Raw genomic sequence first — 26,134 nt, forward strand, 5'->3', positions numbered from 1 at the left:
TTTTCATCACTAGATATTATTTACAGAATTAGAAAGATAAAGTTTATATATTTTTATTTTGTTGGTGATTTGATAAAATAATGATAAAACAGATAGTAATATTAAACTAATTTTTGGAAAATTTAAAGGCCAAGCTTGACCTGATTGAGTCTCTTTGAGTTGTACTTTGTTTTACCTATAAACCACTAATTAAAAAGAAAGAGCATTGTGCCCCAAAAATGTCCAGATGGATTTGTGTTCTCCAGTAGTTACTTCTACCAAAGAGAAGTAAGCAATCATTTTATAATTTTTAATGCAAGTGTATTATTTAATAATGTTTTAAGTTTTGTCTTTGATAACTCTTGCTGTAATTTTGATAATGTGATGTAATCTCTGCATAGTTTGTATGGTATATTCAGTAGTGACACTATGCTTTTCAATAAAAATGCATGGAGTGCTGGCTTCACATCCCAGTGCCGACTAGACATCTTTCTAATATGCAAATAATTTTAAGTTTTTAATTTGCTATTGCAGACTGATAAATCCACAGCCTAGAACTCAGTGACAGGTTCTTATTTTCTCCAAACTTCGTTTCTGTGGCATTATAAAGAACATAAGCTTTTGAAATCAAAGAAATTCTCTCTTTTATGAGTGTTCACTTGCTTGTTACTTCAGCTCTTGAGTTGCTATAGAGGATAGTTCTGTTACCTGCACGTTCCCTCTCTGGGAGCCCAAGGAGGAAATGCAGGTGGGTTTGGGTCTGGACGTGGAATGTTTCCTTGACGTGATACCCCTTGGCTATGGGATATATGGGCAAGAGCATCTCTAACTGAAACTCCAGCATAGATAAGCTGGTGTTGAAAAGCCTGTGGAGGGGCTGTAGGGAGCTGTGGTTAAGCAAGGAGCTGTCAGCGTTGTGCTTTGGGCCTGGCTTTGGTGGGGCAGGCTCAGCTCAGGCTTCCCCACAGCTGTGCAGTCAGAGGGGATTCTGCTTCAGGCGCCATCCTTTCTGTGGATAAGGGCCATGAGACTGTTTCATCTTGAGAAAGCTTGAGGTCAAAATTAAGCAGAAAGCTTTCTGAACTCCTGCTTAATTTGTTTTGCTGTTGTTTTATGTTTTTCCCCATTTCTGTTAGTAATTCTGCACAGATAGGAGCTACTTCAGCGTACTACAAATCTGTGAGCACACCTAACTTGCATAAAATTGAGTGTATTGCAGGTGCTCTCTCTTAACTAAGAAAATTCAAAGCTACTGACTATAAATCCAAGCATGAAATGATCCAAAGTAGAACTCGGTATCTCATGTGGCCTTTTCTCCTTCATCTCAATTTAACCCTCAAGTCCACAGGTGCATTTGCTGTGCCCGAGCACCCAAGGACAGGACTTGGCCCACAGCATCTGGGCAAAACACTCCCCAGAACTCTCAGGTAGTAACAAATCACGGTACTGTAGTTGTGTTAAAATTGCAAATTCAGATTTCTTCTGATGGACAGAAAGCACTACACAAACCTTAGAAGTGGTTCGTAGTGCCAGGCTGCCGGCACAAACTCTTCCCTTCAAGCACAGGGATAATTCCTCACACATCTATGGAAAATTTATTAGTTCTCAGATTACTTATTAACTGCGATGAGTGGAGAAGTGTGTTTAGATTCTTATACTGCAACTGAAGTATTAAAATGGGTTTAAAATAGCTTGAACTTTGCTTTCTGAAGTTTATTTCAGCTGAAGTGTGGACTAAATAGTAGCAGCGTCGCCTCGTGGTGTCCTGTCACCTTAACACAGGCTTTGAAAGACTTAAGTCTTTTGCGTAGTGTTCAATATCACTTATTTGATGTAGTAAGGTCTTTTTTTTTCCTTTAATATAGCAAGACCAAACGAAAATCTGTCTTTAGAAAAGAAAGATGGCATTATTATAAGAGCATTGGTCTGGGACTTCAGAATTTTGCGTTCAGCTCTTGGCCCTAAGGTTGTGTCAGAATAGGCTCAGTCTGAGTTGGTAGAACTGGCTGCTAGGACGGCCACAAGCTCCGGAAAGCTGTGTAAGCAGAACCGCTGCTGCCTCTGCTCTCCTCTTGACCTTACTGGGAACTGTTTCTCTTCCATCTGCCCGTTCAGGCCATGGAGACCTCCCCATCTGCCGCCTCCTGGGTCTCCTGCAGGATCTCAGCTCCCGGCCATTGGCAGAGGCAGCTGGTTCAACCTGGCAGAAGCGTCTTGTCAGACCTATGGAAGGTCACTCGCCTTGTTGCATCTTAATTTCTTAAATTCACAGGTCTGTTTCGTTTGTCCAGTTCTTGTGTATAGTTTGTTAGAAATTGTGTGTTCATTAATATGCAGCTCAGGACTTGGACTTTGAAAACTCAGGTTCAAGTCCCTGTTTAAATCCCGTCACTTTCTGTTGTGATGACTGGCCTGTCACAGTTCAGTATAAAGTCCATTTTCCTTATTCCATACAGTCTGCTGTGTGAATAGTTTCAGGAGCGTTTGAGGTGGAAGAACAATTTAACATTTCCCTTGAGGCCCTTTTCAGTTAGTAGTTTATTTTTGTGTTGAAACTGTGTTTATACAAGTGCAGTTCTCTTTGCCTGAGCCGTAACATTTCCAAAAGTAAAGACTTGAGCAGTGGATCTGTGTCCATCCTGCAGACCTATGTCTTTGGTGTCTACAGATTAATTATATCAAGTTAACTCATTGGGTTTGAGTTTGATTCTCTCAGTTGTTTAAGGACACAACAAGTATCGTGATTAGACAGATTTTATAAGCATTTCCACTGATAGAACCCTTCGCTTTAAGATCAGCATATGTGCAGCCCCTTCATGATCAATGTTTTAAACTTTTGGAGAGATTTCTGTTCACGCATAAACGTTTTCTGCTATAGACTGCAATCCACTTTATAGGTCTGTAATAATTTCCTATTATTTGATATGAATTCCCTTTATCTATCTTTCTTTTTTAAAATCCAGGCAGTCTCTAGTGTAATATCTGCTAACTTAGATCCTATCTGCCACCATCCCTCAGCTCCTTTCTACTGCTCCTCTAACCTTGCTCAGGGTTCTGGGTTTTGTTGTTATTGTGTGGGGTATTATTATTATTATGATGATGTGTGGTTTTTGTGGTGTTTGGTTTGGTTTGATTTGATTTTTTCCCCCCCATAGAACTTAAAACTCACTCCCAGCTTTTGCTGCCTTGATCCTGAGCCTGGCTTTCTTTTGGTTATTTTGGATTCAGTCCTTTCCTCCTATTCCATTTCTTTAAGGAAAGGGAAATCAATGTTCTGGGCTTACTTTGTAATGACTATAAATCCTTATGTCAGTATTAATCTCTATGCTTTTGCCTTGTTCAGATGCCACCCCAATTTACTGCACTGTTTTATTTTCAATAGCCGGAACCTGCATAACTTCAATAACCAATGGTTTTCCATCTTTTCCATAGCTACTGTCTATAAACCAACTCTGTTTAACTCTCTGCTTATGTCTTGACTTGTATCTTTCTTCTCAGACGTTTCCAAGTAGAAGTTGCAAAACCAGATCTTGTTTTGTGTGAAGAAATAGAGAATAAAGCCAGGTTTGCGTTTAATTTTGTATGTGAATGGTGCTTCAGTCATTTTTATCTCCTGCAGAAAAATCTCTGCTGTTTCTTCATGTCACTTGCCTTCATGAACCTTCAGTCTTTGGCAGTTTGGTCTTGTAAAGTGATGTCAGGTCGTAGCTGTTGAGGGGAAAATGATTGCTTGGTTTATAAGGGCATAAGCTTTTAAAAGTCTTTTAATAGCAGGAGAAAGATTTTTGAAAGGCTATCTGTATTAAAAGGCAAATGGCCGTATTAGGTTGATAGTGGCTCCTGGTATTACACAGATAGGCTGCTTCATTTTGTGCCCATTGAAATGTTTTTTGGTACCCCAGAGTTAGTTAAAATGTGAAATAACAGGCTTGATGATCACCAAGGCTTGGATCTTCTTTTTCTGAGACATCCGTGTTAGTAACAAATGGTTGGCTATCAGAGCTTGGCACGGAGTAAAGAGAAGCCATGCAGCTTTTGAATAGGGTAATCTAGTTTTGCTACACCCTCATGACAAATCTGTCTTATACCTGACACGGACATTGACAGCACTAACAATCTCATAAATCAGTCATGGGTAATGCGTGTTGAAAGCTGCTACAGGGAAAAAATGAAAGGAAAAAGCGGGGAGACTTTGGAGGAGACCAGGACTATGTTTTTTTCTTCCTATGGCTCAAAGGCAAACTGATTAAAAGCCTCTGTATTCTCTCAGAAAACTTATCACAAGTTACTCCCATCTTCCTGTAACAGTACAGATGCCGCCAAGTTACATGTCCAGATTGAAATTACTTCTAAATAGGGGAAAAAAAAAAGTCTTAACCAGGTGTCAATATCCGCTGGGAAATTGGCTGGTCCCTTCAGGAACACTATCATGATAAAAATTTGAGAGTAAAGTTAGCACAAAATTTTTTGACAAAACTGTGATCATTAGGATAAAAGTTCTTTCTGGTTCAGACTGAGAACTTGTCTAGTTAGGGTTTTACCTTGGAAGCAGTTTCTGGGTTTTGATCAGTTTTAATAGAGGGGCTTCTCCAAGCCAGGTGAGCTGCAGGGTTTGGGGAGGTGTTTGGTTATCTATCGTACGGGAAGGTTCGAACAGAACTGACTGCGGCACGGAGGAGGGAGAAGGAAGAGATTCTTTGAACTCTGAAGAGCTCAGCTAACAAGTCTAATTTGGAACTGAGTTGCCGGTGACTCAGAGACGGTGTGTGTCTGAGTCGAGGAGTCCGTCTGTCTCCTGGAAGGCAGAGGCTTTTTTCCTTTCCGAACCTGCCTTGCAAATGCCTGGGGACCGATCCAGAGCTCCTCTTCTCAAGCGCAATGAAAACTTGTTCTGAATGATGAACATTAATTTTGGATGTGGCAGCTCCTACCCAGAGCTCCTGAATATGAATTAGTTTGCCAAAGTAGGAACAATAATCTTCCAGGTACATATTGCTATGCATACCATGTATATTCTGCTATATCCTGCTCCTTCTCTAACTGATATTAATGTTAGAAAATTAATTGAGCATAAAGATGTAGTATTAGGCCCACAGAGCATGTAATGCTCTACAGCTTTTGTACTTTAATAATTTAACGTGAAAATAACTGTATGCATAATTCTATGTGTGTTTATTTATGTATAGGGAGTATTGCAAAGCCTTTTCTGTTTGGGATGTGATATACATTGGCAGACCTTCTCAATGTGCCATCAGCTTGAATTGAGCCCTAAAATATACTCGTTTCAATCCATCATCTGCTGTTTTTTCAATGACCCACGTGGAACAGGGTTTTCTGGCAGGAAGGCTGAGCATTAAATACATGTAAGAGACCAGCCCGCGCTTCTCTGCCCTATGGGCAGCCTCCCTAGGACAGGATTAGCGGCTCGTGCCATTGAGCTGCTGCTGCACTTATTGATGGAGAAACCAAGGAATGAAAGTGCCACATTTCTGGAGCAAAACTCTGCTCATTCTAAAAAGGAATTAAGAAGTTTTATTTCCCCATTCTGCAGGAAGTACATGGCCTTCTTTCGACTTACATTACACTTCCTAACATGAGAGAAAAAAAACCCTTTTTAAATGAAAAGGAAAATGGTATTTTTCCTGCATGAATACTGAATATCATGGCTGTTTTTCCATTAGAAGCATTTTTTTTGCTTCATAGCAATTTCCGGGAGGTTTTCAGCTAATGGAGATGCACACACATATATGCATGCATATGTATGTGCAGTGAAGCATCTAACCTGCTCCATCTTTTTGGCAAAGGTTAATAATGATAGAGTGGGCATAAAAATTAACTCCTTCCTGCTTATGTCTCCTGCTTTCTAGGCAGAAAAGGTGTTATTCTCATGAAAATGACAAAAACCCAGTGAAAATTCAGAAAGAATACAGCCAGAAACTTAATGTTTAAACATGAACTAATATTATAAGCCATGGATTAGTTAAATCTGGCAGTGACTGTGCTCTTAAAGTGTTTGCATTAAGCAAAAAAACCCCAAACAGTCCCCCTTCTGCCTAATGGTTCTGTTTGCTATTTCCATAACAACAGATCGTGATTTATTATGCCCAATTTATTTGGGGTTTTAACAGGATTTTGAAATAAGTCTTCAGCAAACAAAGAGTTTTGGAAGTCATAATGACAATCAGAAGTTACAACTAAATAACTCGCAGCTTCAAGTAACTATGCAGAGCTGGTGTATTTTTGGTAGAGTGCAATTGGTAAGACTGACTCCTGCCTCAAGCTCCTTGCAGCCTTTTTGGACGAATAACAAGTAGAAGAAGTGGCTTTTAAGGCAAGATTTAGAAAAACAAGCCGTTGTATTTGCAAGAAAAAGACGCAACTGGGTATTTTTCAACAAGGTGTAAAACACCTGTGAAACTCTAGACAATAATTTTCCTCTTACATTAATCCTGTTTAAAACACAAGCTGAGCATTTAGTCACCACCATATCTAGTGGCTTTTCAGCAGATTATATTGAACAATCAAGGGAAGAAAAGTAAAGTGGATGGGAAGGAAGGAACAGTGTCAAATGCGTCCTCAAGAAAAGTGTTACATTGATATGATCTGTGAAACGACATAAACTGTAGGTTACCTGTAGTTTGATATCACATACTGGAACCTGTTATTCACCAGCAATTGTTTCTGGTTTGTAACCACACACAAACTATCCTAGATGATGGAAAATAACTTCCTAATTGTCTAAAAATAGATGGGGATGTGTATTGTCTCAAATAGTCATCTCTAGAAATACAGTAAGAAACCGCAAGGTGTTGAAAGCTGGTTTAGGTTTTCAAATCCAATCTTGGCAAGGGGTTTTGTTCATTAGCGCTGTCTCGTGTAGACATTATGGAGGCAAGGTAATAGAAATCTGTTTTATTGATTGGGGCTGTGCTTCACGAAAGGTGTAATTGCCACCCTAAATTTAATCTTGTAGGTATTCATCTGCTGCCAACGTTCTGCTTTAGTATTAATGTCTTCCTGGAACTGTTAAAATGAATGCTAAAAACTTAACTTCATACTAACATTGCTAACTGTGATTTAGATCAGTATGTACTAGGAAAACATAGCGAGTATTTTTGAAGTCTGGTCCTTCATCTAAGTATTTGTTTAGCAGGAAAATTGCAGGGAGTGAAAAGTGTAATTTGTTTTTTAATCTTTTGTGTTCGGGATACTATTTACATTGGAGCAGTTCATAACATAAAACGAAAGACGAAACTTCGAAAATGAAGAATAGAGAGTGATTTATTGGAAAACATCGGCTACATTTAAAAGCATTTTGCTAGTTTAGTTAGATATGGGGAAAAATGCTACTATCAGGAGCTGGGTGAAAGGGAGGAGAAGCGTTTCTGTGAGTTGCAGTACTGACACTTAATATGCAGTATTCAGAGGTCTCACAGTCAGTATTTTTTATCCTTACAAACTGACAGTGAGGGTCAGATCAAATCTTACATCTAGTTAGTGTTGCAGCCCTGAAGGTTTAATCAAAAAAATCCTTACTTGTATCATCGTGCCCTTAATTTACCTCTGGAAGAGCGAGGGAATGTCAAAACTCTGTGTTCCTCCATCAGGGCACTGGTCTGTAGTTGCTGTGAATGTTCCAATGAAGCAAATGAGAGTGTGAACATCCAGAGTGTGGTTTGGGATTCACCTTGCTGAACCTCAGAGGTGTCCAAGGTGACAGTTTAAAACTCTTTTTTCAAGTGAACTTATAATTGGTTTCCTCATTATAGAATCATAGGATAGTTTGGATTGAAGGGACCTTCAAAGGTCACCCAGTGCCCCCCTGCCATGAGCAGGGACATCTTCACCAGCTCAGGGTGCTCAGAGCCCCGTCCAGCCTGGCCTGGGATGTCTCCAGGGATGGTTCATCCACCACCTCTCTGGCCAACCTGGGCCAGGCTCTCACCACCCTCAGTGTAAAAATTCCTTCCCCGTGTCCCTTTCCTCCTGCTCTTTCCTCTTCCCCCCAGGTTTCCTGCCACTGCTCCATCCCGTCCCATGTCAGCGCTGCTGCCTGTGATAAAGCCTGCGGCTCATCTTTTGGCCACCGGTAGGTGAACCAGTAGGAGATTTCTTTAAATCTGGCTTTTCAGATGAAGACACAAACTTCTGAGGGCTCCTAGGTCTTCCAGTATTTCACCAAGCCCCTATCACATGATTAGAAAGCGACTTTTCTAATATGCATCTGGGGATTAAGGCTACGTGGGTCCTTGTGTGTCCTTAGCATGTCAACCCTTAACTTGCCCAGGAGCAATATATAGTCATCACAGAGGAGAAGTTGCGTGTAGAGGCAGCTGAAAGCCAGCATTTCAACAGGTATTGCATCAGTGCCTCTGCACATAAATTCCCACACATTAGCAACTTAGAAAACGAAAGCATTTGGCTTTAGCAGTTACTCAGTGGGAAGATACAGGCTGGAGCTAATGTTAAACATTGAGGTCTCTCCCTTGGCAGCCACTGAAATTTCTCAGTAGAAGCAGGTCTTATTTATTGACTTTTCTCTGGACTGCGGGTAAACATACCTGTTTAAATAATTGGGAAGAAATGAAGGGATTTATCTGTGCCTTCAACTTTTAATGAAAACAGAAGAATGTAGCACTAAAAATCTTTATAAAATGGTTTGTCCCATTTGAAAATCTTGCTGTCAGGAGCAGTTGTTGTGATGGTGTCACTACAGCCATGGATCATGAATTTGAGCCTTGCCCAAGACAGGTTTGAAAATAAATGTAGGTTTATTGACATATGAGGAGAGAGTTTCTTTTATTCTTCTGTGTGATTATATGAGGGAGAAGGGAGAGAACTATATCTTCCCAAATGAAAAACGTGCTCGGTGCCAGATTGTCAATATCCAAATCATTGTCTTCGTTGTCCTGCATTTATGTTATCTTCATCCTATTGGGAGCTGCAAAAAAGAAATGAAGATTCAGCTCCTTAAGGGACTATAGAAGAAACAGCCTCATGCATGTGGTGTCATGTAAGAAATATTATGCACAAGCGTTCAAATGATTTATTGTAGTTACTGTATTTTCTTTGAAATTTTTATGTAATTATAGCAAAATCACAATCTACATTTTTTTCATTATTTTGACTTAGGTAACCAAAGTTTTTATTAAGCAGGGAATGAAGAACATGTTATTGAAAGGGATTAAGCGGTGAAATGATGAATGGAACTGTTTCCAAAGCATGCACATAAAGTGATATCATCTAGCTAAGGCTGATTTCTGCTCCATTGCTTCAACAGGAAAATAGCTATATTGCTGAAATGATTCGGCTTAGGCACTATTATTTGCGGTGGCGCTTGACAGTTATGGAGTTGGAATTCAATTTCTTTCATCTAAAGCAGGTGTGCCTTAAAAAAAAATCACTGCACCACTTCTGTATAACGCGTGGAGATTATTGGCTTCTTGCCTGAAAGCGTTTCAGTGCACTTATCCCATTTTCATACAGCAGAGGTTGTCCATGAATATCATGTGGTTTAAGTACATGAGTGAATTTTCTTTATCCCAAACCAAGATAATAGATGATATGAAAAGCTTTATTTTATGCTAGCACATAGAGTTAAGAACCCATTTTGAAGGGCAGTTTTATAGAAATCTATATCACAAAGCACATAAAGCTGTTGATGTTAATTTATTATTCAGGACAAGAAGAAAGGTGCTCCTTAATCTTGATGTATCTGTATTTGATACGACAGATTAACCTTGATATTAGCATCATGTATCCAAATTTTACTTCCCTGTTTGACTCTAAAATACCTCACCTTAGTTTCTGATAGTGCTGTATCCAGGTAGCAGTTGTTTATTTGTGAATAGTACATGGCACGTTTATTTTATACGAAAAGAGAGTGTACTTCTACAAGAGCCTGCTGGGGTTTAGACAGGTTTAGTTAGAATAAAGATTTGAGTTTACATGGAAAAAATGTGTGTAATATCTGGAGGAGTGATGTGTGATATATATCTATTTATTGGGGTCAAATAAAAATGTATGTTCATGTCTGTGTCATATTACATATTTCCATATATCTAGATACACGTTTATAGTAGAATTTATGTCTGGGTTTTAGATGTATATATATTTGTGTGTGTAAATATATGTATAATCATTGAGTCATTTAGATTGGAAAAGACTCTTAAGATAATTGAGTCCAACTGTTAACCTGGCACTGCCAAGTTCACCTCTAAGACCCTAAGAACCTCTGCCCCAAAGAACCTCATCTACACGTCTTTGAAACCCCTCCAGGGATGGTGACTCCACCACTGCCCTGGGCAGCCTGTTCCAATGCCCGACAACCTGTTCCAGGAAGAAGTTGTTCCTAATTTCCAATCTAAACCTCCTGAGGCCATCTAAACCTCTTGAGGCCAGTTCTTCTTGTCTTGTTACTTGGAAGAAGAGACCACTGTTGTAGGCAGTGATCAGGTCTCCCCTCAGCCTCCTGTTCTCCAGGCTGAACAGCCCCAGTTCTCTCAACCACTCCCATCACACTTGTGCTCCAGACCCCTCACCAGCCTCATTGCTCTTCTTTGGATGCAGATATATGGATGTATGTTTATATATAAAATAAGACATTTTATGAAACTTGAACTGCTGCGTAGGCCCTGTCTACTTTCTTTTGGTAGCAACACGTGTGGAGTAAGTTGGAGTATATATTTAGCACTAAACAGAGCAGGAACTTCTAAGTATTGATGTTAAACAGACCTGTCTGTCTTCACCCCAAAGCCCAGTTCTAAAGGCAGGTGTCAGCTGAAGCCAACACATATCAGGGGAGACTTTCAGTAGGCTGCTTTCTCCTGTGTTTATGAACCTCTAATGAGAGCTAAACAAAAACATCAGGAATACTTTTCTGTCCGATGTAAAAATATAGGATGCATCTTTTTATTGCGGGGAAAGAGCAGAAGTCCAGAATGAACACTTGTGTAAGTTTCTTCATAAGCGTCTCTGAGACTAAAAGTGTGTTCAAGTATTCATACTGTGCACTACCACGAAATCCTTGCAGGACCAGTGGCAGGCGTTGGTCATCGATGGGATGGAGCACACATGGAGACCTCCAGGGCAGCACGGACCTGAGCTGGTGAGTTCACCTGGTAGGACACGTCTCTGCCTGCATTTATCTGGGCACAATCTGAATACGTGAGCAAATACGCATATCAAAGGTGTTCAGTGGTATGATGAGGAAGTCACAGCCATTTTTCTTGCTTAAGTAGCATTAACTACTCTTGCACTCCTTTGTAATAATCAAGTCAATAGTCTGACAATGCCTGTGTAGCTCAGTACTGTTGATATGACTTTGCCTTTTTTATCTCATATTACATCAATTTATTGGTGAAATAATTTATGAATAGGTATGCCATATTTTTCCTAGAAGTCCACGGATGACTCTCTTGTATATTCACAGTCACTGAATACAGCTTGTGTAACTTGAACACCATGATTTGTGGTTTAATGTCTCTTAATGTATAAATGAACAAAGTAATAGTGATGTTAAGGTCAGTAACTGCAGTAAAGGGCTGCCTAATACGATAAATTGTTTATTAAAAACATCTTATATTTTCAGGCTGTACTGAAATCAATATTATGTTTAAGCTGTGGAAGGTAGTCACCAGATTCATTTATAAGGAACGACTGGCCTGTTGCTGTTCGATTTACTGGTAAATTCCAGTGTTAAAAATATCTGCTGTAAGGTTTGCCTTTTCTTAATTATTTTCTGTATTTCTTAATTATTTTCTGCAGCAGGCTACATTTCTCAGTACCTTTATGCCTCAGAATAAACATGCAACAGACAGGCAAGTTTAGCACATTAATATTTAAACTGTTACTGGGAAAATGCACTATCATGATAGCTTGTAGCGTAATATTAATGTACCATTTATATCTGACTAGATAACATTGTTTAGCTTAAATTAATTCTGTTGGCTTAATTAATGCTATTACATTAATCCACTCAGAAAGGAAAAAAAGCAAACTAAAACAAAGCAAGGAAAAGTGTGATGGTATGAGATAGGACAACAGATATGATCCGAATTTCAGCTTTCTGAAAAACCCCCTGTTGTACAAATGGTGCAGTGATTGTCTTGGTCTCTTTTGGGCCTCATGCCAAAGTTTTTAACGGTGTTTCCACAGGAAAAGGAATGTGTTTAGTCTGTTTTGTTTGGGCCGCCCCTTCCAGCCTGGAGCAAATGTGCTCTAATGGCTGCTTTGAATAGAAAAGTCAGCAGGAGCATTTGTCTTCATGTCTGCCACAAAACTCGCTAAATTATCTGGATCTCTCAAAGACTCAATACAAATTAAAAATACGCAAAAGGTTTCTAAAAGTGATTGCTATTTTAGCAAGTTCATTAGCCTTCGGAGGAATGCTGTTGGCAGGCTTTGTTTAGCAGAAGTCCAAAATAAAATCAACCAAAAATGTCAGAAAATGAATTGCAAATCATTTGGCAATGTGGATGTAAGAACTGGGATGTAGATGATGAATAATTTGGGAAAATGTATATTGTTCCTCCAGGAATTTTGACTACACAAAGGGGACTATACCAAAGATTGCAACAGAGAAAGGGGAATAACTTGATGAATCGAATATGGACCGTCCAGCTTTTCCAATGCGCTGGCAAGACCAGGCTCCACACACACCTCGAGCATCCCTTGGCAACTGCTGCTGAGGGAAGGGAACAGGCCGCCCCACTCCAATTTAATCCAGGTTTTAAAAATAATGTTACATGCCACTGCTACTGAATCGTTCCCATTACGTGAAGATTCATACAGAAACAGAGCAAAGCATGAGTTTGAACTCCCGGAGCAAAACAAAGCGGTGAACAGAGCAGGAAGGAGGGGAGATGGCAGATGACACGGGCAAGGCTGATGTGCTCGATGCCTTTTCTCCACTCTTCGCGGAAAGGTTAAATGGGATAAAATGTTTAACGTGATCAGAATTAACAAGGGAACAGGAATGAAAGGGAGAATAGGGAAGAAACTGAGTATTTAAATTCAGAAAAGTCAGATTTAAGGCCTGTTTACAAGGTTAAATGGCTCAGTAATAACCTGAGATTTGGATTTATGGTATGCTATCTGCTGTGCATTAACTCCCCATATAGTAAGACTTAGTAGATAAGAGTTCTTTACATGAAGCAGATTTCCAGGTCAACAGGGCCTCAAAGGGTTTGCTCCAGCATATTTAAAGATGCAGTTTCTAAACCTGAAGGTATAAATAATCCAAATAAACATAGTATATATCTTTAAATCAGGAAAAAAAGAAAAGGAAAAGCAAGGGAACGACAGCCAAAGAGTTGGTATCTGGAAAGATACTTACACAAATTATTAAACAGGTAATTTATAAGTCCCTCAAGCTAAAGAAGGGAAGCAGCCGTCTATCTACCAAGAACAGATACATTTTTCACTTTAGGGGGACTTCTGATATGACTTAGTCAGTCATGCCAGTAAGAATGAATCAGATGAAATAAGTAAGGAGCAAAGACTGTATTATTAGAGAATAATTTTATCAATAGCGTTTAGGCCCTGATTTTTCTACTATTCACTGCTTTCATTGATGTCTTAGACAACGAGATGTCACATTTTTGAACAATGTCACACTTGAAGGCAGTGCAAGCTGGCTTAGAATTAAAAATCTCTTTGATAAATGGGTAAAACAGCTTGAAATCCATGAGACAAAATGAAGTAAAGGTAGTAAAGACGGTGCTTACAAAGGACAAGTCAACTGCACGAATGCCAAATGGGAAATAAGTCATAAGGTATCATCCCTGTGGAAAAGACTGAGCAGATTGAGGCGCCGTCGCAGAAAAACGTGCATCTCTTGCTGTAAATGTGTTAATCGGAGGCTGGGGAGATGAGCAGAGAACAGGGTCTGAGACTGAGGAAAATGGGAGAAAACCAGGCAGCAGAGACTGCAGTTGTCTTCAAACATGTAAATGTTGCTACTGAAAGCGCTGTGATAACTCTTCTCCGTGCCTACCAAGGTTACCCCCAGAACTACCAGTTTTACTTGCAACAGGGTGGCTTTATGCTCAGTGTTAGGAAGAGCAAAACTGTGCTCTAATAATGTAGCTAAATACTTGAATAATTACTTAGATAAATTGTGAGATTTCCATGACTGACAGGTGTGGAGAAGTTGATTGGAGTCTGTTCACATTGTTCACTTATACCTGATTCAGTCTGATAAATTAACCCTTAGGAGGCCTATTGTCCCAACTTCTCTACAGGAATATGAGTATGAATTCAATTTATTTACAATTTGCTCTAATCCATGCTAGGAAATGAGCTCTGCATTTTAATATCTCTCTCTTTTATTTTTTTAGGAGCGTCTCATTTGCTTTAATGTAATATAAGCCATGTAATTTAAACTAGACACCATTAGATCCATCATTTTTATTACTAACTTTGATTCCAGCTTTCAGCAAAGCTCACGTATTGAAGGAAACCCGTTAATTCTCTTCTATTCAGAACGTTTCCTTCTTCACATCAAAGCAATGCATGTTCCTATCAGTGCAGCCAATCAGTACTTTTGCAGAATAAGCCATGAAACTGAAGAGTGCTTCAAAAAATGTGAGATGGATCGTTGCTATAGATGCCAATGTGTTTACACGTGTCATTGATGGCGTGGCATTTTGGACACACGTAGTACGCAAGGTCTTTCTCTACTTTCTTTTTCTTTCAGGACTGATTCATATTCTAATAGTTTATTCATGTGAAAAAAGAAGCCCAGTTTTTTCATGTAATATTTTGTGTTAAATGCAACAACGTTCACTTCATTTGTGAAACGACAAATATCGTACTTCACAATTCCACAAGTAGAATGATGCTCTGAAGCGATCCTGGTAATCTGCTGTCTCAAAAATGGCAACTCTTGACATACCAAGGGAAAATCTCCTGGATATAAAGACCTGCAGACAATAACTCCAGTGTATCTTGGCGTATTCCTGCTTCTGTTTGGATGACTTCTGTTAATTACTTGAGAAAATGTGCAGCAAATTTTCTTAGGCTACAGCCAACCTGTTTAATAGATTTTTTTGGTAATATATATAAAATTACAACACTTAATCGTCTACATCAGTTGCATTTCAGTATTGATGGAGGAGCTGTAATTTAGTATGAGAATGTACTTGTTAAGAAAATCCATACAGAACTGTAATTCTGATATTAAAATCTAATTATCGTTAACAGAATGAAATGACTATCTGAATAGATTTTCATGCTTTCTCTTAATGCATTATGTGGTTGAAGTGAAAATATGTTGATTTTTGCCCCCAGCCTTTCAGAACAGATAAATGGGAGGGTAACCTGCCTTTTTGAAAGCTGGAATTTGGGCCAGTCAGGACATCTGAGTGGAATAGTGTTTCAGTTATGGGCAATACCTGTGGCTTAAAAATGTGGCTCTTAAAATGGCAAATGTAAAATGTTTTGAGTGTTTGTGACTCTGGAAGGGAGAAGATTCCCTGAGAAACAGGGGATGCAGGATATGAAATAAAGCAGTACTCAAAATAGAAGAGGAAATTAAAGTTGGTATGTACACTGTTTAGGCACAGCAGGCAAGACAGAATAGAAGGTTTCATCTTAGTGGTGATGCAGCAGATAAACCGGACTCAAAGACATACACTGATGTGACGGTTGGGTCAAGCCCAGCTGTCAGATGTACCGTAACCTTGCAAACCATCCTGGCAGTGGGACGTGGCCTGTTGGGTTTTTTGGGGGTGAGGATATATTTGCTCAACTCAATGCTTCTCAAATTCAGGCCAAAAAAAAAAAAAAAAATATATATATATATATATTCAGATGAACTGGATTCAATGTGCTTTGGTCAATGCCGGGAAGAAGGAAATTGTTCTTCATAAGGCAACAGGATCAGCTGTCACAGCAAGAAGATGCAGATCAGAGGATACAGATGAGGTGTCACCCGTTTTGGCCGTCAGTCACCTTGGGAGGTCACTGAAGCTTTGGTGCCATCAGCTCTGAGCACACGCCGGAGCACGCTCTTGGTAATGGAGCAGCGACCTCCTGGACAAACTCAAAACCTAAATGAAGCCTACAGAGGGTGGAAACAAGGACAAGTAGCCTGGGAGGAATATTGAGCAACCAGGGATCAGGTGAGGAAGGCTAAAGCCCTGCTAGAATTAAATCTGACCAGACACATCAAGGGCAACAAGAACATCTTCTGTAGCTATGTCAGTGATAGATGGAAGACTAGGGACAATGTGGGCCCTCTGTGTAAGGAAACAGGAGATCTGTTATTTGGAGTATGGAGAAGGACGTGGTATTTAACAAGTTTTTTGCCTCAGTTTTCACTGATCAGAGGGCCAGAGCACCTCTGCTGTGAGGACAGGCAGAGTTGGGGTTGTTCTGTCTGGAGAAGAGAAGGCTCTGGGCAGACCTCATACCAACCTTCCAGTACCTAAAGGGGACCTACAGGAAGGCTGGAGAGGGACTTTTTACAAGGGCATGTAGTGATAGGACAAGGGGTAATGGTTTTAAACTGAAAGAGATGAGATACAAGAAGAAATTTTTCCCCATGAGGGTGCTGAGGCCCTGGCACAGGCTGCCCAGAGCAGCTGTGGACGTCCCATCCCTGCAGGTGTCCAAGGCCGGTTGGACGGGGCTTTGAGTGACCTGGGCTAGTAGGTGTCCCTGCCCATGGCAGGGGTTGGAACTAGATGATCTTTAAGGTCGCTTCCAAGCCAAATCATTCTATGATTCTCTGATAAATAAAGCTTTTGTGAGTTTTATATTTGAAGTATTAAACCATTCCTTAAGGGAAAATTTTGTCTAGAACATGGATACAGGGTTATTTTGGCAGCTTAGCATCCGTTAAGCTTCCTTTATACTGTTTTGTAACCTGATTCACATCTTTCATAATGTTAACAAGACTTTAACACATTTTCCTGTAGGCTATTTCAGTTACATTTGGTAATTTTTGTCTCTCTTACCATACAAATCAGGGGTTTGGACCTTACCTTCTTTTCACATGCTGAACCAGTGTAGCCACTTCTGCAAGCGCAGACGTTTGGTCTTATGCATCTGCTTCCAAATAGACATTTTTGCTCACAAAGTGCTGCAAATGAAAGATAAAGTTGTTTAGAAATACACTTATTCTAAGTCTCGTAATTAGAAAGGGAATATTTAGATGCTTTTGAAAATGTGACAAAATCTGTTATTAGTCTCTAGTTTCAGATGGTGGAGGAAGGGACAAGAAATAAATATAGAGGCATTAAAGATGGTTTGCCATAGGCATTATATGTCTGTTATGTTTATAATTACCTTCATTTTTTCCTCTTCCCCTCAATGGTGGGGAAAGAGAACTGTGCTAATGTAATTGCCTTGCTCAATCAGAAATGGATCAGTGCAAGGCCTGATTTCTGAAGCCGGGATACGTTCTGGACATTGATGGTTGAATCAGATTTGTGCCAAAATTGTTTTTATTTTGTTCCAGTTGAAATAACAGCTGTTGGAAGATCCCTTGTTGACTTAGATGAAGACACATGTTACATACATACTCCCAAAGGTGACGCTATCCCAATAAATAAAAGGGAGGATTTGATGAATTGCATACTTTGCACCTCTGGAAACCAGGGCATAAGAATGTGATTTCATGAATCAGTAGTGAGCTATTTATTCCAAGTGAAAAGGAATCAAAACAACTTTTTTATCTTATCTAGAGTATCTGTGTACTTATAGGTATAGAGGCCCGTCCATCTGAAGCTATTCTGTTAATAAAAGAATCAGTGTTCTTTTCAGGAGAGAGAAAAAAAAAAAGATAATCAATTGAATTAGTCAAATTTCAGCCAGGTTTTCATCCTCATTAGCAGTTTATATCGTAATGACACTGTTTTGGCATAGAGGAAAGAGAACAGCCAATCCATAGGGCATGAAGTGAAGAACACCACACATGTCATAGTATTTTAATTAGATCTCATGAGTTAAAGCTTCTATAAACATTGCCAGAATATTGTATCCTAGTCAAACTAAATGCCTTCAAAACTGGTCAGGTGTGGATCAAGTGGCTTCTTGTATTTCCTTGTGTGGCAGAGGCACTTAGGAGGCTGCAAACCACGCACCACTAAGGCAGAGCTGAAAAGAATGTAAACTCATGTCTGTGGTTCAACACCATCTCCTTCATCATGGAGCTAAGTGTTCCACCACATTTGAAAGAGTTTGGCATATCTCTGTGAGGGTTTTTTTCACAGAAAATCAACAAATTGAGAGGCTGAAGGAAGAAATTCTGTTATAGAATTTTAGGTTTGTTAGACTTAGGTTCTGATTTTGACACAGATTTAAGCTCATGCAAGTTCTTTGTGTTATGATCTGAGGTCTCAGAGATAAACCAGGCCAGTGAAATTTCTTTAGAAAACACATAGTGAGAACCTAAGCCATCCAAATATGATTCTCAGTTATACTAATTATACTGACCTTGGAAGGCCAGGAACAAGCTGTTGAACAACATCTGGAATTTGTATTGGGTTTGTTCTATCAGGTTATCATGGCAGCTAACGCTCAGTGAGGAGGCTGAGATTTTACCAGAGTAGGGAATGTTAACATCTAAATAAATATACTGACCTTCAGACTTGACAGCTACAGGACAGAGGAGTGAAAAAGCAGAATTATTGGCACTGTACTTTGCCTTCCTAGTGTATCAGCAGGTTGAGATATTTCTGCTATTTTGAAAAGGCAAAAGCGCTGCTTTGTTGGAACAAGTTTTTTGTGCAGTAAACTTGGTTTTGTTAGTTGTTTGTTGCCAAGCACCCCTTTAGACCCAGCACGGGCAGCTGCAAACCTCGGAATGTCTTTTTTCTGAGAGGGGGAGGCCCAAGTTTGAATTGTGGGTGTGGATGGGGCAGAGGTGGAATGAAATCACACTCGGGCTAGAACAGGGTGCTCATCCTCTGCTGCTGCTACTTCAGCTCCTCCATGAACTTTGAAAGAACTAAGATTTATAACTGAAAAAAATCTCAGGGTTTCAGTCACTGGAACAAAAACATTTCCCAACAGCGAGAGCTGTGTCAGCAGAAGGGGCTCCGTGTGCCCACACCGCTTTTCTTCCCTGTATAGTAAGCTAGAGGAGAAAGAATTGTGTATGATATTACTATTATTCATTTGATCTGGACTGTTGAAAAATTGAAATTGTTTAATCTAGAGAAGAGGAGGCTTAGAGGTGAGCTCAGCACTCTCTAGAACTACCTGAAGGGCAGTTGTAGCCAGGTGGGGATTGGTCTCTTCTCCCAGGCATCAGCAATAGGACAAGGGGCCATGGGCTTCAACTCTGCCAGGGGAAATTTAGGCTGGAGATTAGAAAGCAATTCTTTGCAGAGGGAGTGGTCAGGCATTGGAATGGCTGCCCAGGGAGGTGCTGGACTCGCCGTCCCTGGAGGTTTTTAAACTGAGATTGGCCATGGCACTTAGTGCCATGATCTAATAAACGGACTAGAGTTGGACCAAGGGTTGGACTTGATGATCTCTGAGGTCTTTTCCAACCCAGTCGATTCTGTGATTCTGTGATTCTCCTTTCAGCTTGATAGTGGCTAAAATAAGGGGTAAGATGAAGAGAGGTGGACTCTTCTCGAGAGCCCTGCAGCAGCTGGGGCTGTACGGGTAGGCATGGGCAGAAGAACAGGCATTAGATAAGGTAAGGGGCTTTTTATTTTTCCATCTGTGGTTTCTTTGGTTCTCAGTTGATGCAAACAAAGAAAAACAAAGGAGAAAGATTTTGTCTTATTCTTTTTTTATCCTTTGCTACCTGCGCGTCTCCCTCTCCAGCCCCTGCTCCTGCTGTAGCGCTCAGAACAACGAGAGCTCCGTTAGGAGAGAAGTCAAAAACATTTTGGAAGAAAATTGGAATTGAAATCACAGAGGATAATAACACAGCTGAAGTTCAAATGAATATTTCATAAATGTATTTAGAAGGGATGCTAAGCCACTAAGCACTAAAAATGACACAGGCTATATATGCATTATCCTGTACAGATTCAGCAAAGAAAGTCATTTAATAAGCTAAGCTTATGTTAAAATTATAATCAATAAATGCCCATTACAGAAAGAGATTTATCCCTGGGTGTTAAAATAACAGAGGTATAATTTGCACGCGAGCTACGTTCTTTTTTAAGATTTTTCTTCTTAAGTTTTGAAAGACCTACATAGGAAAGCCAGAAGAAAGCCTGTCTGAGATGTTCAAGGCAGAGAACGAGGAAGAATGTTGAGGAAATTATACAGCTATGAGCCTGGCACTTATAACATGCAAATAAAGAGAAGTTATTCTGAAGGGCAATGAGGAGCCAGTATGGGTTCAATAATATTAGAACAGAAGATAGCAGCATGAATTTTAATGATGAAGATCCTTTTCAACTAGAACCTTCTTATACTTGATAATTAATTGTTAGAATTATACCTTGATCCTGCATTCAGAGCCTTAAACAACAGGCTTATATCCCTGACCAGAAGCCTTCTGACTTTCCTGGGCCGTGTTTTGGCTCTACCTGTCAGGGTAATCAGATTGTACTGTCAGGTCTTCATCGCTTTGGTCTAAAGTTTCTTTTCTAGCTCCAGAAAACAGAGAGATGTGAGTTAACACCGCAGGAGACAAGGGGAAGCCACAGGCGTGGAGCTTTAGGCTGGATATCCAACATGGGATGAGAAGGAAATCGCCAATGGGAAACCCTGGTGATCGTGGTAGATTGTTTCTCTGTTTTCGAGGGAATTTTTGGGATATTTGTGTTGCTGTCATGAAAGCTAAAAGCAGAGTCAGACAGCAAAAGCTTCTAATGGAAGAAGCCTGATCTATAAAGCTGCTGATTTCTGTGGCTGAGATGTTGAATATTTCAAATGACATTTTTAACCTGTCCTTCCAAAAGGTAATTTCCCTACATTTGTAATACAGTCTGAAACTTGACCATTATTCCTTAAACTACGACCATCAAAGTCATAGGTATTTATCAAGGATAATGTGTGTATTCCACCATACACCTTATTTGTTGGGACAAATGACCTATTTTATTGATTCTCTTTCAGAAGCTATTCTATTCAGTTACAGATGAGTGGGGAAGAAACCTATTCTCTTCACTGACCTCTTTATTTACAGTCTGACAAAAGAGGACTATTGTGCTTTATCCATTACCTATGTCTCCTAAAAGTCTCTACTTTTGCCAAGTTCTGCAGTTTAGTTGTGGCCAGAGATTGCTGAAACTGTAAGAAAACCAGCCTGCATGGATGTCTCTGGAATGTCATTGTGAGTTTGATTGTAGCATTAAGAAATTCATAATTCGCAGCGTTATATGGACATGCAATTTCATTGCACATCATTGCAAAAGAAGCAAAGTTTTTGCTTGTATGATTGCATATCCAAAATGTAGCAGACTGTTCCAAATTAGATATGAGCTCCTTAACGTGTGGTGACTCCTTCTGACAACACAGTCCGGCTGAGATATTTTAAGAATAGTTTAGACATGAAATTATTCTGACTTAGGCCTTGCCAGTCTTCATTGCAACAGAAGTGAAAATCCGTTCTGTGTTCTTGTCAACGGTGTTGTCTGTGGAAAGGTTGAAGCATTTTGGACTGTCACTTGTGATAGAGGCCTGTGTCCTTTTTTCCTGGTGAAAGTTGGCAGGAGAATCTGAGGCATCAGTATTTGCACTTATAATTTAGTTATTAGGGACCTAAAAATAGAGGATGTCACGGTTTTATACTGAAGAGACTGGAGACAGGAATTTAGAAAATATTTTAATGTGGCAGCTGTATCTATTGCTGCCTCCAAACATCTTGAGCTGTGCTTGTAGGCTTAGGCCTTCGTGAGTCAGGAACTGCACTGATGCTGATCTGAGACTTCTTCTTAAAGATAAATCAGAAGTAGATGTCCAAGATAAGTTTTCAGTGTTTGTCCATTGTCTCTTTTGTAGGCTTAATGGCCTACTCTGGCTAAGCTATCCCAATATAAGGTACTGAAACAGGTTTTTTTACCTGACAAATGTCTGGAAAATACTAGTTGAAGTCTCTGCAGTTCCTTTGGTTTAGTCACCTACTGAATGTCATTAGGAATTAATGAGGGAAAAATAAGGTTCAGTGTGTAGACGAAACCTGTATCTGCATTTCTATTGCTGTGTGAATTCACAGGCTGAAAACAAAGAATGAAGACGGGGTTATCGAACCTCCTTGAAAAAGCCCCAGAGAAACAATCCAGCCCTAATTGCTTCTGGATAGTGCAGAAGGTACAGTGATTGCTGAGGAAGGTTAACGTTTGGTTTGTTACTTGTAGAGAGGGATGGAATTTTTGCATTATGAAGTGGAAACAATTTAGATAAATAATATGAAAAATATAATAAGTAATATAAATTAATAATTTCTCATTCAATATAATAAATAATACATAATGTTTTAATACAATATGTACTAGAATAAATTAATATAAAATATAACTATTTGAATATAATGGATCATATGTTGGTATTGATCTCTTCTCTTACAGTGTTTTGCTCTGGTGAGTTTAACAGCCACAGTCTGTAGTTGAAGTGGTGCAGATCAAGGCCACGTTCAGCCTTGTGGCTGATACTGTAGCAAAGCACAGATTTTGGGCATATACATCCAAGCAAGACAGGGGTGCCGAGCGCAGGGAAACCTCAGGAGCTTAAATGCAACAAAGCAGTTTTGCACCAGGGAGCGGTGGGATGAACCAGGCGCCTCCGTGCCAGAAATGCGTTGGTCTGGCAGAGGAGCATGGGTTTGGCCCAGTGTTTGTGTGCTGCTGGGAGGTGGGACAGAGGCCAAAAACCAGAAGAGCAACAAAAAGCTGTAAGCAGAGGTTGTTTGGAGTCCTGTGTGCCGGTGCCAGCAGCTTTCTCGTCAGCGCCGGAGCTGCAGCCAAGGTGAGCACGGCTTCGAGCAAGGGATGCGCTCGGGAGGCTTTTTATGTTTAGACAGATAAATACCATTTTTTCATTCAGTTCTGGATTTGGGCAAATAGCCTCCCATTAAAACACAAACCCAGACTTGCTTTCAGGGGTTACTATGCTAAACTTTATACCTAACATCTGTGAGGATGAAGACTTTCTTGTTCCCCTGCTTCCTCCTCCCCTCACTGTGAATACCCTGGAGCAGCATTGTAAGACCTCACCATCTGCTCTCTGACAATAGGCTTCTCTCTTTCTATCTAAAAAAACCCAGAAATTCCAACCGCTTGGTGATGATTTGGGTTTGCTGTGGGACCCAGGAGTTTCAGCCAGCTCCTTTTGGACAGAAAGCTGAGTTAAATTCCCTCTCCAGTGAAAACATGGGAAGGAATAGTAACAACAGAATGACTGGCAAGTGAGTGGACTTGGAGCAAAGTTTCAAAAGTCAGATAGATATATGAAAAACTGCCTAGGCTTGTGTGCCTGCAAAGGACAGCACAAATGGTTAATGATAGTAAGCCGTACTTGCCTTTCACAGGAACAAGCACAATTTGTTTATTTATTTAATAAGCTGAGTCAAGAATATGTCATCAACTAATAAATAACTTTAAACATTACTGTGTTTGAACTAGAAGACAGCTGGCACAAAGAAACAATTACGCAGCCATTGGGATTTAACTGACAAAAGATTTCTGTGAGTAATTACGCTCTGCGAGTGTGAAAGAAAGATTGCCCTTTAAAGGGGATAATGCCTTGATATTTTCCTCATGCCCTTTTACTGTAAAGCTCATAACACAGACAAACCAAAGTGACCCTAACAGGTCTCTTCCTATTCCAGGTTTTCCAATCCCTCCCATGTGCAAACAATTCCAGGGGTCATTCTGAACATGGAGCATTTACAGGGTTGAGCTCTTAGGTCAGCACACACATTGAATTTCTTTTTGTGCTTAATGCTGTCTGGGTACACAGAACGGGCTGCTTCATGACCCCTCTTTTTTTATCTTATGTTTCAAATTATTTGATTTAAAGATTATTAATTTTGCCTGATAGGGCAAACTCAGCATCCATGTCAGTAAAACATGAGTCAGGTCTCTTTCTCATGCAGATGTTTGGTCCAGAAATGTCTTTGAAAGTGACAGTTTTACTGGCATCATGAGACAGTTCTCATGAATAAGAGGCAGAATTTAGGTGCTAATCATGTTATGGTCGATTTTTAGATGTAATAGAATCAGAGAATCATTTAGGTTGGAAAAGACCTTTAGGACCATTGAGTCCAACCATAAACCTAACCCAGTACACAGATAGGAGGAAATGTCATGCGTAGAGATCTCTGGCGGTGACTCCGGCAGCACTTACGGGTCTGGCAGAGCGTTCCTCCCCATCCTCCCGCGCACTCGCAGATGTTGGGACCTACACACGCTCCGCCGTTCAGACATCTCTGCAGACAGACAGCTGAACAGATCCACATGGAACGCGTCAGAAGATGCGCACGATACGTCTGGTTGTACAAGGTGTGTCTGAAAGGTGACCTGCTAGGCTTTAGTCTGCATGGCTCATTTCTAAAGAAGTGAGTGTGTTCTATTCATCAGATAATTCAGAATTCTTTTGATATTTACTTCTTAAGAAATTAATCTTTGATGGCTGTCTACTGGGAGCTTTGCTATTTCTAACGCTCAGCTCACCATCAGCTAAGAATACTCTCCATGTGATATATTCATATGTGTTATATGCATATTATGTGTTCCATGTTATAAAGAAATAGTTTCTTATAGTAAAATTTGATGTGTTCATTGCATATATTATTTCTTCAGAAATCCTGAAAGAGTGAACACGTTTGGTGTATGTGTGTGAGAGACACACAATAATGTGTGTCTCCAGAATTTCTGAATAAATGATTAACATGATAATCTCAAAACACTGGTTCTGAAACCATATTTACTATCAGGACCCAAAGGGTAAAATGTCAATATATTAATGTGGTTTACATACAGTATGTCATCTTGATTATAAATGTATTCAGTCAACATCACGGTAATGACCAGCCACGTAAGGAAAAATATCCCTTGAAAATATTTTAGGGCAAGAGGTTTTTTTAATTACATTTTTATGTAACTGTAGTCAGATCTGGTGGAGTTACAGGGTAAGCACACATCATTCTCCAAATTATGCACCCAAATGTACCTGGTGACCTTGAGAGTACATCAGTGTGGAAGGCTTTACAGCAGGCTTTAAATAGTTCTATATTTTTGAAATATATGGCATTTCTCTCTAAAATATAGCAAAATATGTGAAGCTGTTAAAACATAAAATCAATGCTTCGAGTTGAATACTATAAAAATGAATTTCCGTAACAAGCTGTGTGGCAGACACCCGCATGAAGCAGAACCAGGACTCCCCTGCGCAACCTTTTTCCTTTGCAAGCATCAAATGTTTGTAGCGTTTTCTATTACCTATTACTTAAACCAGCTTCTCTGCAAGCTGCTGAAGTAGCAAAACAGATTTTATTCACTATATTGTTTTTTTAATATTAAAAGCAGATTGCAGCTGATGGGCAGCAAGAGGTGCTTACGTTGATGGCAGCGCTGTCCCCTCCAGCCAGCCGGGCAGTCGCAGACGTTCGGGCGGACGCATTTCCCTCCATTCATGCACATGGGATCGCAGACACCTGCGGGTACACAGCAAAGGAACAACATGGTAGGTGGGAAAGGAGCTAGAGCTGAACTAGAGACTCACCCGCTGCCTTTTAGAAGGTTCAATTGCTTGTAGTTAAAAAGAACCCAGAGAAGTAATTTGGATTTCAGATTCTGAAACCCAGAAGCTTGGTAGCTCCCGTAAATCCTTCTGGAAGATGCTGCGTCTTGTGTGGAAGCTCCAGTAAGAGCCACCTCACCAGAAAAAATGAGAGAGAGGCATTAATTACAGTGATTCTCAGAAAAACAAGTGAGACATTTTCTGGGGCAGCCTGAATACTTGTTAGAGCTTTCAGCTCCTGATTGGAAAACATGTTCTCAGATGTTCATTTAGATAAGAAAAGACTTGAAGAGGTTAGATTTTTTTTTTTTCACACAGTTTTGGGAATGTTTTTGCATTCAACCAAGCTTAAAGACTAAATAGATCTGTTACTCCGTCACCTTTTGTACCATTATCTGTTAAAGTACTTACCTTTTTACTTTATTCTTTCATATAAATAAGATGCACAAGATAGGTTGTTCTTTCAACCACAGGAAACCAGATGATATTTTTGGTTAGA

General features: G+C 39.9%; 1 protein-coding gene across 1 annotated transcript in view; it reads right to left on the reverse strand.

Moving 5' to 3' along the window:
* Nucleotides 1-16,130: 16,130 nt before the first annotated feature.
* The window catches only part of LOC309441366 (von Willebrand factor D and EGF domain-containing protein-like), a gene marked incomplete at its 3' end in the record, with an annotated part of 173,842 nt that continues 163,838 nt past the window's right edge, over nucleotides 16,131-26,134 (reverse strand). Inside the window, exons 26-29 of the mRNA XM_082055997.1 lie at nucleotides 25,454-25,549; nucleotides 24,241-24,336; nucleotides 16,968-17,065; nucleotides 16,131-16,220 (exon numbers count right to left, since the gene is read on the reverse strand). Of these exons, the coding sequence (XP_081912123.1) occupies nucleotides 16,131-16,220; nucleotides 16,968-17,065; nucleotides 24,241-24,336; nucleotides 25,454-25,549 (380 nt within the window). The remainder of the gene's footprint in view (nucleotides 16,221-16,967; nucleotides 17,066-24,240; nucleotides 24,337-25,453; nucleotides 25,550-26,134) is intronic.

This window comes from Streptopelia decaocto, assembly GCF_964273445.1.
Source record: "Streptopelia decaocto genome assembly, chromosome: 6".
Taxonomy (NCBI): domain Eukaryota; kingdom Metazoa; phylum Chordata; class Aves; order Columbiformes; family Columbidae; genus Streptopelia; species Streptopelia decaocto.